The sequence below is a fragment of the Pezoporus flaviventris genome, unplaced genomic scaffold (genome assembly GCF_033815535.1).
Source record: "Pezoporus flaviventris isolate CSIRO_AGI_PZ_B2104156 unplaced genomic scaffold, CSIRO_AGI_Pfla_v1 ptg000096l, whole genome shotgun sequence".
NCBI classification, from domain to species: Eukaryota; Metazoa; Chordata; class Aves; order Psittaciformes; family Psittacidae; genus Pezoporus; species Pezoporus flaviventris.
Genome location: NW_026892644.1, coordinates 1,949,635 through 1,962,954, shown reverse-complemented (window position 1 = coordinate 1,962,954; position 13,320 = coordinate 1,949,635). Strand labels below are relative to the sequence as shown.

The 13,320-nt window shown below is 33.5% G+C and overlaps 1 protein-coding gene across 5 annotated transcripts in view; it reads right to left on the bottom strand.

Moving 5' to 3' along the window:
• The window catches only part of CCDC91 (coiled-coil domain containing 91), a 119,502-nt gene that overhangs the window by 44,415 nt on the left and 61,767 nt on the right, over nucleotides 1-13,320 (bottom strand). For all 5 annotated transcript variants that reach the window (XM_061476469.1, XM_061476473.1, XM_061476471.1 and 2 more), the window contains exons 7-8: nucleotides 12,254-12,331; nucleotides 2,868-2,975 (exon numbers count right to left, since the gene is read on the bottom strand). In XM_061476469.1, the coding sequence (XP_061332453.1) occupies nucleotides 2,868-2,975; nucleotides 12,254-12,331 (186 nt within the window). The remainder of the gene's footprint in view (nucleotides 1-2,867; nucleotides 2,976-12,253; nucleotides 12,332-13,320) is intronic.

The window sequence follows — 13,320 nt, the reverse complement described above, 5'->3', positions numbered from 1 at the left end:
ATATACAGTATCTGATAACACCAGCTCATCTCTCAAGTGTTTGCTTCAAAAGCAATGGGTAGTGATAGTGATTAATACAGAGGAAAAGTTCACTGAGATACAGTTCAGTATAGTGTGTCTGTGAACTTTGAGCAGAAGAAACTAAACTAGAAAATAGACCACAACCTTCTTACTTTAGGATGGGTGGGGAAGGCATCTGTTAGAAGAGCCAGAATAGAAAATGGGTCAGAATTTTATTTTGGAGAAATGTCTGCAATTTTAGCACAGATTTAAGGAGTTAGATCTAGTAGAAAAGTACAGTGAAAAGCTAGCAGACTGACCTGAAATAAGATATACAATAGAAGACAGTTTGTGTTGGTGGGCTGATGGTTCCCTCCAGCAGAAGATGATGCTACCTATAAGCTAGTCAAGTATGCTGCAAAACCTCACATGTAGCAATCGAAGATGAATTGCAGAAATTTGTCTAGCAGGAAAGAAACAGAATCATAGAACTAGGCCTTTCACATCCTCCCCTACCCTGGAAAATACAGTCTTGCACAGTGACGGTATCAGCACTACGGTAACTTTCTAGACAGACTTTCAACATGCATCTCCATCGCAGGCACAACATCTTGATAAAATACAGCTTCAAAATCAGAAACTGAAATAAACTCTGGTAGGTTAAAGACAAGCACAGAAAAACAGCCCTAAGGCCTTCTCAAAGAGGCACTTCTGGAAGAAAGGTGTACAGGAATTTAGGGAGAAAATTGGATTAGGAGAAAGCATGAGAAAGGAGTTTTTAACATGAGATAATCTTAATTTTGTGGAACTGAAAATAAAACAGCAGAACGTGATCTTAAAATTTTGAAAATCAAATAGTGCTTGTAAGGCAGGAGTATTAGAAGGGAACAAAAAACCAAACAAAAAAACAACAAAAATACCCCCAAAACAAAACAAAAAGCAGCTGTGTTTGTGTATAGAACATACTTGCACTGCTAGGCCAAAAAAAACCCTTTACAGTTATGTAGATACTCATAACTCTCCAGGTAAAGGTAAATATGCATGGTGTGCAACCCTTTAACAAAGAATATTCATCGACTTGGCATATAGTCCTTAGTAATCATTTCAGGAATCTTGTTAGCACAGAACAAAATAATTTGAATGAGAATGGATGCTAAACACCAAAGCATGCATTTAATAGATATATATTCAAAAGAAGTAAAAACATACTACACTTTTCTCAGATCTATTCCAACAAAGATTTATGAGTGAACAAAATTTGCCAGTATAAATCCTATTTTATTAAACCTGGTAGCGCTACCATAAGCACTCATAATTTTTTACTTGATTAAGCTTCAAAATCCCAGTTTTGCATTAAAATCAAGACGATAAACCTTGATTGAAATAAATAAGGAATTACTTGGAAGTTTGTGAACAAAATATAAATATTTTCTGGGATCCAAAAGAGGGTGTTAAATTGAATTAAACATACATATGATGTGAACTGGGCATTGTGTTATCTCCTGTCCTATGACGAAGAATAGGTAGTACCTTGCATTGTTGTGCTTTCCCTAGGTAAATCTGAACCTCTTAAACATGCTTTTCAGATTTCTATCACAAACTTTTGGTTTGCAATTCAAATGTAATAGAACGTGGGAGCAATATTTTTGCTCAATCTGTAAGCACACCCTCAAAACATCATCCTATAATGCTTCCATATTTAGGAGGTTCACTCCTTTCAACATTCAGAAAATGATATCAAGTCAGTAAACACTACGTTCATTTCAGAAACACAAAATATTTTCTTAAAATCCATTCTTATTTGCTTTTTGGGCAGAGCTTTATGGAAAGCATTAAATAACTGTAGTTTTCATTCAAGGGTTGATTTCTCCGAACTATTACATCTTTCCTTCATACTGTTTATACAGATGCTTATATATTTAATATATGTTTGCACTAAGTGTTAATTGATATGGTCAGAACAGTGAAATGGTCATAAAACACACTGCTGGAAATGGTGTGGACTTTTGATGTATTTAGGGCTAATATACCCCAAGAAAATTAAATAAACTATAATCCTTTATATTTTTAGTAGAACTGTTGCTAACAGTATAAAAGGTAACTGTTTATACTGTTGATTGCAGTGAGTGTACACAACAGGATGCCACTAGCAAATTAGCTTTTTTTTTAATTTATATACTATTGTTCTTTATTATTTTGATTCAATAGCTGTACTTAACTCAAACCAAGATATATTCAGTAACAAAACAGGTTTACACTGTTCAGACATTCATCAGTAATTGATGCAATTCCAAATATTTGCTATACGGTGTGCTTTGACTCAAATTATGTTAAATGAGCCAATATAGACCTACTCATGTATATATTTCTGAATATTATGTAATTCCTCATAGTTTTTTTATTTTTATATCAGCTTTCTATGATATAACAATAGGACTGGGCAACAGATGTTTGTGTCTAACACCTAAGAATCATCAAAAAATTTGGACCAAACATTTTTCAAATCCCAATAAATCAAATCCTGCATTTAACTATGTAAATTAAAAAATAATCTCATATTTTCTCCAAGACTGCATAAAATGGTAGCTGTTAAAGAAGTAAGCACTGCTCTGAGCCTTTTTTCTCAGTGTTATGCTCTTCTTGAATCTGTTTTTAAGGAGGTTTAAATGTTCAAAACCACCTTTGATCCCAACAGATGAAGAGCCATTATTTATTTTGCATTTTTAAATATTTGTGTTTACTGTTATGCTGAGGGCACAAGGTGAAAGATTATTTTCTTTGGTGATCATATATGTTAATACTTTTTCATACAGAAAAGAGCTGAAACTAAAAGAAAATCACAGATTTTTGTATGTGCACATCCATACCTGAGTATTAAGAAGTTCTTCACATTTGTGTGAATGTTTTTCAATTGCTAGAATATACTGTTTTTCAATAGCTGCTTCTTGCTGTTGAACTGTAGATTGTAGCAGCGCCTGCAATAAGAAAGCATAAAATACTCAACAAAGATACGACTGGGATGTTTATTGGTAACTGCAGATCTGCTAATACTTTTGTATAACCAGAATGTGGAAGGCTGCTATAAAATTGGAATGTGCCACTATTAAAGTACCTTTCTATGTAACACTACCTTGTTTTCAGTCAGGATTAAAATTTTTTGGATCTCAGATCTCTTACACACAGTCTGCTTAAAAGAGAGCAGCACACAGAAGATAGAGAGTATTTCTTTTAAATATACCCAGTTTAGTGGGACCACACAAGAAGAGAAGTGTATGAAAGCTGCTGAAGGAAAAAAAAAAGTCAGACATATTTCCCTGGCTGACAAAACTCCACATCCTCTCGGCACAGTGTAAGATCCCATGGGCCAAGCATGATCTTCACAACCACAAGTCAAGTAAAAGCAGATGGAAATTTTGAGTAATTTAAAACATAGAAGAATGCTCCCCCAGGAAGTTCACACTTAAATATGAAGCATTGGAAGTCAAAGTGTGGAAAGTCAAAGTACTGAGACAGTAACAAAAAGATGAAAAGATGATAAAATTAGCAACTCCCTGCGTGTGAGCACACGTGCATGCACATGTGTGTGCATTCACATGCACTTGACTGAACTCTGAAGAATTTCCAGCATCTGGAGGCAAAAAGAGAAATAAAAAAAATTCAAGATATGTGAAAAAATAAATTACTGTTTGAGAAATTACACTCAGGCTTCCTTAAACAATGATGGTATTTTAATGCAGGATTTACTTAACTTATGACATGCAAGTCTTTTTCCCTAACATTATAAAATATTTATGTCACTTTCCAAATATTCATTGGGCTATTCATACACAATGTAGCAAACTATTTTTAACTAGTAATCAAAATAGTGAAGTAGTTGAAATCACTATGTAAGTTAAAACAGATACGTTTTATAAAAAACAGACCTTTGGCCCAAATAAAAACAAAGAAAAAATCCATCTTTCAAACAATCTTTATTTTAGAGATATATTTACTTTATCGAACATAAAACACAAGTTTAATAAATGTTGAATACTTAAAAAAAAAAACAAACCTAAAACACCAAAGAAAGCAAAGAAAAAGTGTTTTATTTTTTTTTTTTTTTACATCTTCTGACAATTTTTGAACTACATTTCCAAATTTTCCAGAAACTAGCTTCTTAAGCTAAATCAGTGTTCTTCAGTAATGCTATAGTATGGTAGTGGTTTTCAGCACACGTTCAGAGATTTAAAAGGTAAAAGATGGTGCTTAACACATTTTAATCAAAGAGTAAAAATACATTTACTGGTGTTTGCAGAGAATATAGCTTGCCATAAGTTTATTTTCAAAAAAGCCAATTTCTTCTCAACTACATTTAGTTCTTTTATTGATATAAATTCCGGAAATAAAAAAAAAAAAAACAGAGAAGTATAACTTCTGTATGTGAAACTTCATATGCTAAATCCTACTGTGTACAAATTAGAATTGCCAAACATCATTGTCAAAAATTATGTCTGAGGTATGGCAGGTTTTTCTGCTTAAACTATTGTGGCAATAATTTTTTTCATATAATTGGGAAAAAAAAAATCTAATTCTGATCATAGGGAAAACAATAACAGAATGGTCGCTGAGTTGCAATGCTTTTTCTCAGATAGCTTCTTGCTATTGAAAATTATATTTAATAAATCACCCGAAGTAAGACAATTTAAAATATAAAATAGAAGCCAAACTTGACAATTTCCTTTTATTTCATATCTAACATGCAGTTGCTGCCCAGAACATTACTACATTCACTGTGGGTATCCTACGTATGCCTGGCTCCAGATGACTATAAAAATCAAATATGAACATGAAGATGTCATAAAACAATGTCTTTACAAGACTGTTAAAAAAAAAAAAAAAAGATAAACACCCATGAAGTTAAAAAATGAGGTCACTTTCTTTGATCACAGCTACCATTTAAGATTTCTTGATGGGGTAAATACAGCAGAGATTCATAATATTCATTCAAAGTGTTTGCAAATTTTAAGATATCCAACTATTTGAATTACTAATTAAACCCCTAATTTACTAATTAACTAAGTTTCTAAACTAAAACATATTTTTAGCTACTTGATGATAGGCATCTCAAACTTTTAGTTACATACTTCCCTCAGTACAATGACACTAAAAGTCTTTTGACTAATTGCTACTCTGGGTAACTGCTTATCACTGCTGAAACACCACTTTCTTCCTTAATTAATTACACAATTATCTTGGTGGGCTGATGTTCCATAAATCTGTAGCCACTGACCTAATATCAAGCTGGCATTTTTGAAGCAGTCTTGTTTTAATAGCTCACTGAATCATTTCAAGTAAGTTTATAGCAGAATGTAGTCTATGGCATCTGTTGCATGAAGTTCATGGGGTAGGATTTCAATATGAGTGCTATTGGTAATTAATTTCTTCTTTCATATAGTGTGCTATGAAGTTCCTTGAAACAGGCTAGAAAGGCTCACCCTGTACCCAACAGACAGTTTCAGAACTGTGACGTCAAGAGGTGTCAGTCTTGTAGATCTGTTTCTACACCCCTATCATATTTGTTGCCTGAGACTATACTTGTTATTGTCACAAAGAAATTGATGGATTCAGATTTTTGGAATTTCTTTACATTTAGCAACTAGTCCTTATTGCCTCATGGCTTTTTCCCCCCACCCCTTTTTTTGTTTTTTAATTCTTCCTCTCCTTCTTCAGCACAACACACTTCACAAGCCCAAACTACATCTGCCTTTAACCAAAAGTGAGGTCGCCTTTTAGGTCTTCAGTAGAGCCAAATAAACAGTCCTCTTTTCAGGCAGTTGCTAGATCTTCTTTTCCCATTTGTAATTTCCTCAGCTTTCAAAACTCTGCCTCCAAACTTCTTATGTAAGTCACTGTATGAAGGAACAGTTTAAAGAAATGTGGTACTTTAGATAAACTACTTAAAGCAGTTTGCTTAAAATACCAGTACAAAGCCATGCATGAATATAAGAACAAACTGCAGCCACAACAGCAGCTGTATAACCATAGTTACGATCACAAGCACATCATCAATTGAACTGATGCCCTTCCGCTAATAAAAAACCTCCAGAATTTACAAAGTTTATGTACTAAATGATCAAAGTATATTTAGGTATAATAAATAACAACAGTAACATCTTTCCTCTGATTCCTGAAAAGAAAACAAAAAGTATCACCACAGCTCCAAGTGATAAGAAAAACATAGATATACATGGTCTTTTAACATTTCCTTCTACCTCACATTTCATATTACATTTTAGCCATTACTAAACTGGCTAAAATCCCATTAACTGAGAAAACCAAGAATTAATGTCTATACTGACACTATTTTACTATATTTGGTTCAGTTATAATTCATTTTCAACTTGGCATATCTTCTTAGCTAATCAAAGCTGAAAGTTGGTCAAGGTTTCAGCCTTGGACTTGAATCTACAGCTAGCTGTTCTGGCTTATAAAAGAACATGGTAATAAAAAGTAGCACTGAGAACATTGTTATGGTCCAGGAATAAAATACCTCATATTTTAACAACTAATCTAGCTTGGTATTCTCAGTTTCAGTATAGGAACTTAAGATGACTCAAAGAAGTGACAAGAAGCTATCAGAGTGAGATATGGAATAGCAAACCTTTGTTCCGTTTACAAAACCTGCCAGGTATCAGAGACTTTCCAGTCTGATGTATAGTTGTATTTTCTTCCTTTCAAAAACAAATGAAAGAAATCATATATGGTCCTGTTATCAGGACTAAAACCAGTGGAATTTCACAAAAATAAGGAGTCTGCACACTTCCTCAGTCATGATTTTCCTTTCCAAGAGAATAGGGCAATAGCTCTTGAACCCCTAGAGATAAAGCCAAATTTTTCCAAGTTCTAAACTTTCACAGATTTGTTGATTGTAGTTCTTACTCTAACACCCGTATCTATTGATTCCTGTTAGTAAAGCAGCCATTACAGTGCAATAAATAACAAAATAATAGCATAACTGTAGAATGCACTAGAACCTTGTAGATCCTTGGAGGTAGAAGGGAGGCAGAACACATTCTGGTTACTGTACACTATATGGTTTAATTCTGTGATAAGGTAGTTTAAACACTAGAATTCACTTGGGTGAAATTCTAACTCCTACTTGCTATTTTGCTACTTGGAAATAATTAATATTCCAAATGCAAATTCACATTATAGTCCATTGCCGAACTGTCTTTTGTTTTCTGCTCATTGTTTCTGGAAACATACGCAGGAACAACTTTGGAAAGATTTTTAAAGAACAAATTCACATTGTTCACAGGAAAGCTAAGGAGTAACATGCATGTTCACATTTAACAGTAATTCTATAAAGTGTGGTTGCTCCAAATAATAGGACTTGCAGGATGACAATGACAGCAAAACAAGTCTTACTCTAAAGTATAAACTACTAGAAACATTTCAAACTATTCAAGAAATCCTGCTTCTTCCCTCTTTTCTGATTTCTCTCCTTACCCAAAAAATCCATTAGGGAATTAATCCTGCTTTTCCTTCACTAACCAAAGCTTGGTGGCTTCTGACAGAACAAAGAGAATGAAACCCCTCAAGAACATTCTCTGTAAAGTGTCTTCATATCCATTTCGGATAGGATGGGTTATAAAACTTAGCTAAATAAATCAATCCAAACCCCTGTTTGAGTTTAAATAAAGAGCTAACATCTTTAAGTTTCAAACATGAAAATAATTTTGGAAGACCCTGAGTTGAAACCAGATAGAAAAATCATTTTACTAACTTTATCCATAATCACCTTGGTGTGTCTTTAAGGGAATACACATCTTAATTACCCTAGTATATGCTTTAGCAATGGTCAAAGAATTAAGTAGTCCTGGAATGTAATTGACAGCACAATACATGTATGGTAGAAACACTAGAGAACTGCATCACTGAATAAAGACTAGAGACTGAAAAACTGTAATGTACTCTAAGAAGAAAAGTTTAAAGAACTTTGGCTTTGCCAAAATCAAAGCACAGACACTCCAGTCCATTTCTAATACAAGCCTATTTGCCCAGCCCTAGTGTCTTTATTCTACTGGCAACCGAAACCACAGCTGCTTGCCCAAAACAATAATTATTGTATGGCCAAAAGCTAGAATTTATGAGAAGTCTTCTTGAATTACAAATTGAAATTATAGACTGCTACTCCCAAATTAATCCAATTCACTAACAGTGTCAAATTGCCAAATCTCTTTCTCTCAACTCACATTTTTAATAGGAGGAAAAAACTAGTAAGGAAAAAAAACCCCAAACAAATGGGGGGTGGGGGAGGCAAGAGATAGGGCAGGATTTATCATCTCCTCTCATCTCTCCTGAAAACCGGTATAAAAGCAATTCCAATCTGTGCAAAGCCCAGACTTTTAGGTTTGTAGCACTGTTTGAAAATGTTATACAAACTCACTTGAAACATCAGTATGAAACATGCATCATGATATATCATGATGTATGGGCTGATGCACTCCAGTCTATAACGTTATTTAAAAGCACTGCATCAAAGTCCTTGGTCCAAAAGAATATCCTCACTGGTTTCTTTGCCCCGCTCAAGTACCATTATTTGCTTAAGTAACCAAATACAAAATGTATTTACACCAAACACCTTCTTTACTTCAAAATTGGTAAGTCAGAATGGCCAGAAGGAGTCATCCTCAAAAATAAAGTTACCTAGTGAAGAGTAAAACTACTGTACTATTTTAAACATATAATCATACTAAATACCATTAATTTCAGTAACTTTACATAAGAATTTCTATGTTTCATAGTATTAGACAGTGATTCGTTTAATTCAGCATCCTGTCTCCACCATTAACTTCTACAACTTTATGGGCAAAATATAATTAAACAATTGTTGAAGGATAAAACAGCAGAAGACACCATCAAAACTCTTTCCTGACCCTTGGAAAAGGTACACCACCTCAGTAAAATATTCTATTTGACTGGTTATGTTATAACTCAGTTATTAGCTAGTACACATACTATATAAATAAAACTATTTAAAAGATTTTTGAAAATATCTTTTTCAACAGAATCCAACTTAACCACTTTAGCCCAAAATACTGCATATTTTCATGAAAGGGCTATTTTCAGGTAAACCTCCAGAAAATTAAAATGTGTGCATTTACATGCTATGGAATATATATGTTTTTTTGTTGAGCTGAATTTCCTGAATTGTTTCCACTGACAGTCATACCATGCGACCAAAGCTTACAACAGAGCTCATGATGTGATATTTTACATGTTAAGTTAGAAAGTATTTCCTGTGGAAAAATATTCTCTCAAGTTATTCTTTACAAAAGGTCAACACATTTTGATGTGCATCAAGGCATGAAGGAACTTTATGGTTTCACTAACTGTCCTCTTAGAGTGTGAACTGAATTTTATACCAGTGTTTCAAAGACATAACATAAAATACATTTGAATCCAATGCAAGAATAGGGCAAGGTGGTTTTTGCAAAGTGGCATAACAACTTCAGTTTCATTTTCAACATCTGGTTTACGAGTAATGATGAACAGCTTACAGTTCAAACACTATGCTCAGTTTATCTACATATCTCAGTTTTATTGGCATGTGAGTTTAAATTACTTATTTTTCAAGCCTTTCAGTTATTACAATATTTCACACCATATTTATTGTTTTATAGTGCGAAACACATATGAAAAGAAATCCTAACTGAAAAGGGACGGAGAAATATCTAGTAATTTTTACAATTACTTTTAAGAAAACAAGATGTTTTAATCAATAATACAATATTTTTGATAGCCAGATCTTCAGAAGATTAAGACTTGATTGTCTTGATTAAAGACTTTGATTTTATCAGGATTCCATATAAAGATTTTTATAGTGGCATCATTGTTGCATGAGTACTCCCATACTGTAAAAATGACAAGGAATATCTCCTTTTCCAGCCATCACCTCTTCATGACGAAACCCAATATTGTATTATCCTCAAGGCCTGATTGAATTCCTGTGCAACTCACACATGGACAAGTATAGAAGTCAGCAATGAAATAGAAGCCCTTGCAACAACTTTTGAATTTATCCTTTTATTCTTGTGTCAGGCCTTTCTGAGCTGGTATTGTCAACTTGGAGACTTAACAGCCTAAGCTGATGTTTTAAAGAGCTGAGAACTTGCCACATTTCAAGAGCTTTTCCTCTTCAGCAGGGATAAACTATGTCTAAAAAAAGATACTCTGATTCTAGACTAACTTATTTTGTAATGACATCTCTTAAATTTTGCTTTGTTTATTAGAGGGTAACCTTTCAGTTCACAGGTCTGCTATTGATACAAATACTTTTGAAAGACAATCTGAAAGCTCCCACGTATTCCGTATTTTGCAAATATATCTTTTTATATTCTGGAAAGCTGAAAAAACCCAGCCACCTAACACTGAAAAGTGATAGACAAAACTCTCACTGTACGAAGAGCTGGAAAGGACTCAGCATCTTGAAGGTAATTTCCATAAAAGGAAACACATCTGATTCATGTAAGCTCTCTTTTAGAAGACTAATAATTGCATAAAATAATCTAAGTAAATAAATACCATCGAATAAACACACCTGCCTGTAACCTCATATTCTTTAAAGGTTACATTAGAAGATATTTTATGTGGTGAGAAATATAAACAAAATAGATTAAAAATCTTAACTTGTCTGTTTACAGAACTATGAAAATTTCAGAACAAAAGCTTGATTAAACAAGCAGAGGAAAAATTCTTATGTTGCTTGTGGTAAATATCTTCCAATATGACATGATCCCACTAGTACAATTTCCAAGCTCTACATTTACTTTTCTTTACTGTAGTTAATTACCAGGGATAAAAGTTTAAAAAAATAACAACACGAAAGACAGAAATTAAACCAAATTAAGTAAACATGAGAAGGGAAACTTGGCCTACACCAAACACTAAGTTGATTTTTGATTTGCTTTACCATGTTTTTTAATGTGAATTTCATGACTGTGTTGTAGACGGTTTATTTGTTGAAAGAAAGATAAGAATGTGAGATGCTTAAAAACAGCTAAGGTTTTTGAGGGCTTGTGCTACAAAGTGTCTAATGGTCTCAGTTAATGGATTTCCCAGCACATTTTGCAAGCTAATATTCCAAAGACAACTGCAATAATTCTAAGGGCTTTGGTATATTCAGATCCTTGAAATTAAATCATTGAGTATCTGACTTCTCGTGTAAGCTCCATTTTTGACACTGTTGCCATTTTAAAAAAACGTGTCGCAACAAGGGTAGGAATTGAGAGGGTTTGGTCTTAAACATGAGTACCTCGTCTGCCAGGGATAACTAATGGAAGATCAGTGTGTCCCTTGTATAGCAAACAATTCCTCCCAAATACCAGACAGTGATTATCAGAAAATGTACCCCATTTTAAGCACAGACAAAAAAAAAAAAAAGAGAAAAAAAAAAATCTGCTGTAGTAAGCCTGCAAGGAGTAATAATTAGCACTGAATGTAAGAAAAATGTGAGCTTCTGGCTACAAACATGGCAAGTTTGTAGATAGAACTGAAAAAATGGTAACTCTTTTTCCTTTGTATGCCAAAAGAAAGGCACTTTCACAAGGTAGGAAGACTCATCTTTGCTGAGAATACAGAAAAGGCAAGTAGTCAACTCTTTTCCATTATTGTTCAACCCAGAGTCTCAATAACTAGTTTAGAGGATTTGGGGCTGGAGGGATTCTGGGAATTATTTTCTGGGGCGTATGATCAATGGTGTATATTTTTACACAGCTATTGTTAAAAAAACAATGTTAAGCTTTATATTCAGTCACGCTACATACAACTTTCCCTGGAGTGGCATCACTCAATTATAACTGGCTGGTATCAGAGAGGATTAGTCACAATTCCAACAGTCATGACTGCAAGAGATACTAATTTGGGCTATGTCCAATCCATTTGATGGGAATAATCTGCATCAGTTCGTTTTATTAAAACCCAAGGAATGCAAAATAGGACTGTATTCATTGTAATAAAGATTCTCCTTTCTATGCCTTTTAAACAATTCAGTAGAATTGCTTAGGTGAATTTCCACACTTGAGGTAATTTGGGGATTAATTAGACACTACTTACAAAATCTATTGAAAATGGAAGTCACTTCTGCATATAAATGATATTATTAGTTTAACACAGTCTTAACTCCTAAAGAAGACTGCCTGTAGTGCCTAATTGTTATAAACTATTACAATGATACTATTTGGAAACTTCATAATCTCAGCAACTGATTTACCTTGAATTCTTCAACAATAACACCCAAGGCTTCATGTCCAGCTTTTCTCATGTCTTCTAATTCCTGCTTATGCTTTTCCTGTACAAAAACACGGAAAGATTATATACAACATAGGCACCTGACATAACTTTAATAAGGAGAGTAAAAACCAATTATTTTCATAATTTTTTGTATTTTCCATGAAGATATGCTCTTGGCTCTTTAGATATTACATATATGTTCAATTCAAGATGGCCCTAGTATTAAACTTGTTTTATTCCTTTTACTTGATTAGTGCCCAGATAATTCTAAATGGTCCTCATTTTTTTTTTTTTTTTAAATTTTCTTTGTTACTCTGATTTTTCTAGTTTCTTGGTACCTGTGGATGGCAGGAGCTCCGAATCACTCTCCTCATAAACATTTTTTACTGCTTATATTAACAAAAATGCTGAAATTACTAGAATCAGACTCATTTTCCTCAGAAGAGCACACCCTTCTCCTACTCATTACATAGCTTTTAAATCTTTTTGATTTTTTTTTTATCCTTAAGGGTCCCAGGAAAGTATTCTTGTATGAGACATCCTGAATACATTTTCAAATACAGCTCTGTTTACTTTTTATTTAATTCACAGTATTGTCTAAAAATAACATGGACCGGAATATTCTAATAATTTGCCTTTTCTTAAAACTGCTTTCCTGTGGTTTACTATGTAAGTCTGCAATTTGAACAACTCATTAGATTCTCCTCAGCATTTCAGACTTATCAACAAATAGCACCACTTTTTCAAATTACCAGTTAGTAAGAAGATGAAAAACTTTCCCTCCTCCCTCACTCTTTGCTTCAGGGATTTGTTCTTAGACAAACTAGCACAACAGGTCATGGGTGCTTTAAATCACCTTGGAAAACTGCTGCAGAAAGCAGAAGGGCATTCATCACAAACATTAGCTTGCAGTGATTACAGGGCAAAAATCATACAGAGCTTTCACTACATACTTATTGCTTTTTGGATGGCATTCAAGTTAAAAATTAATTAATACAATTCTATATTTTCCAAGATCTGTATATTTGAACAAGAAAAACCTAGTGT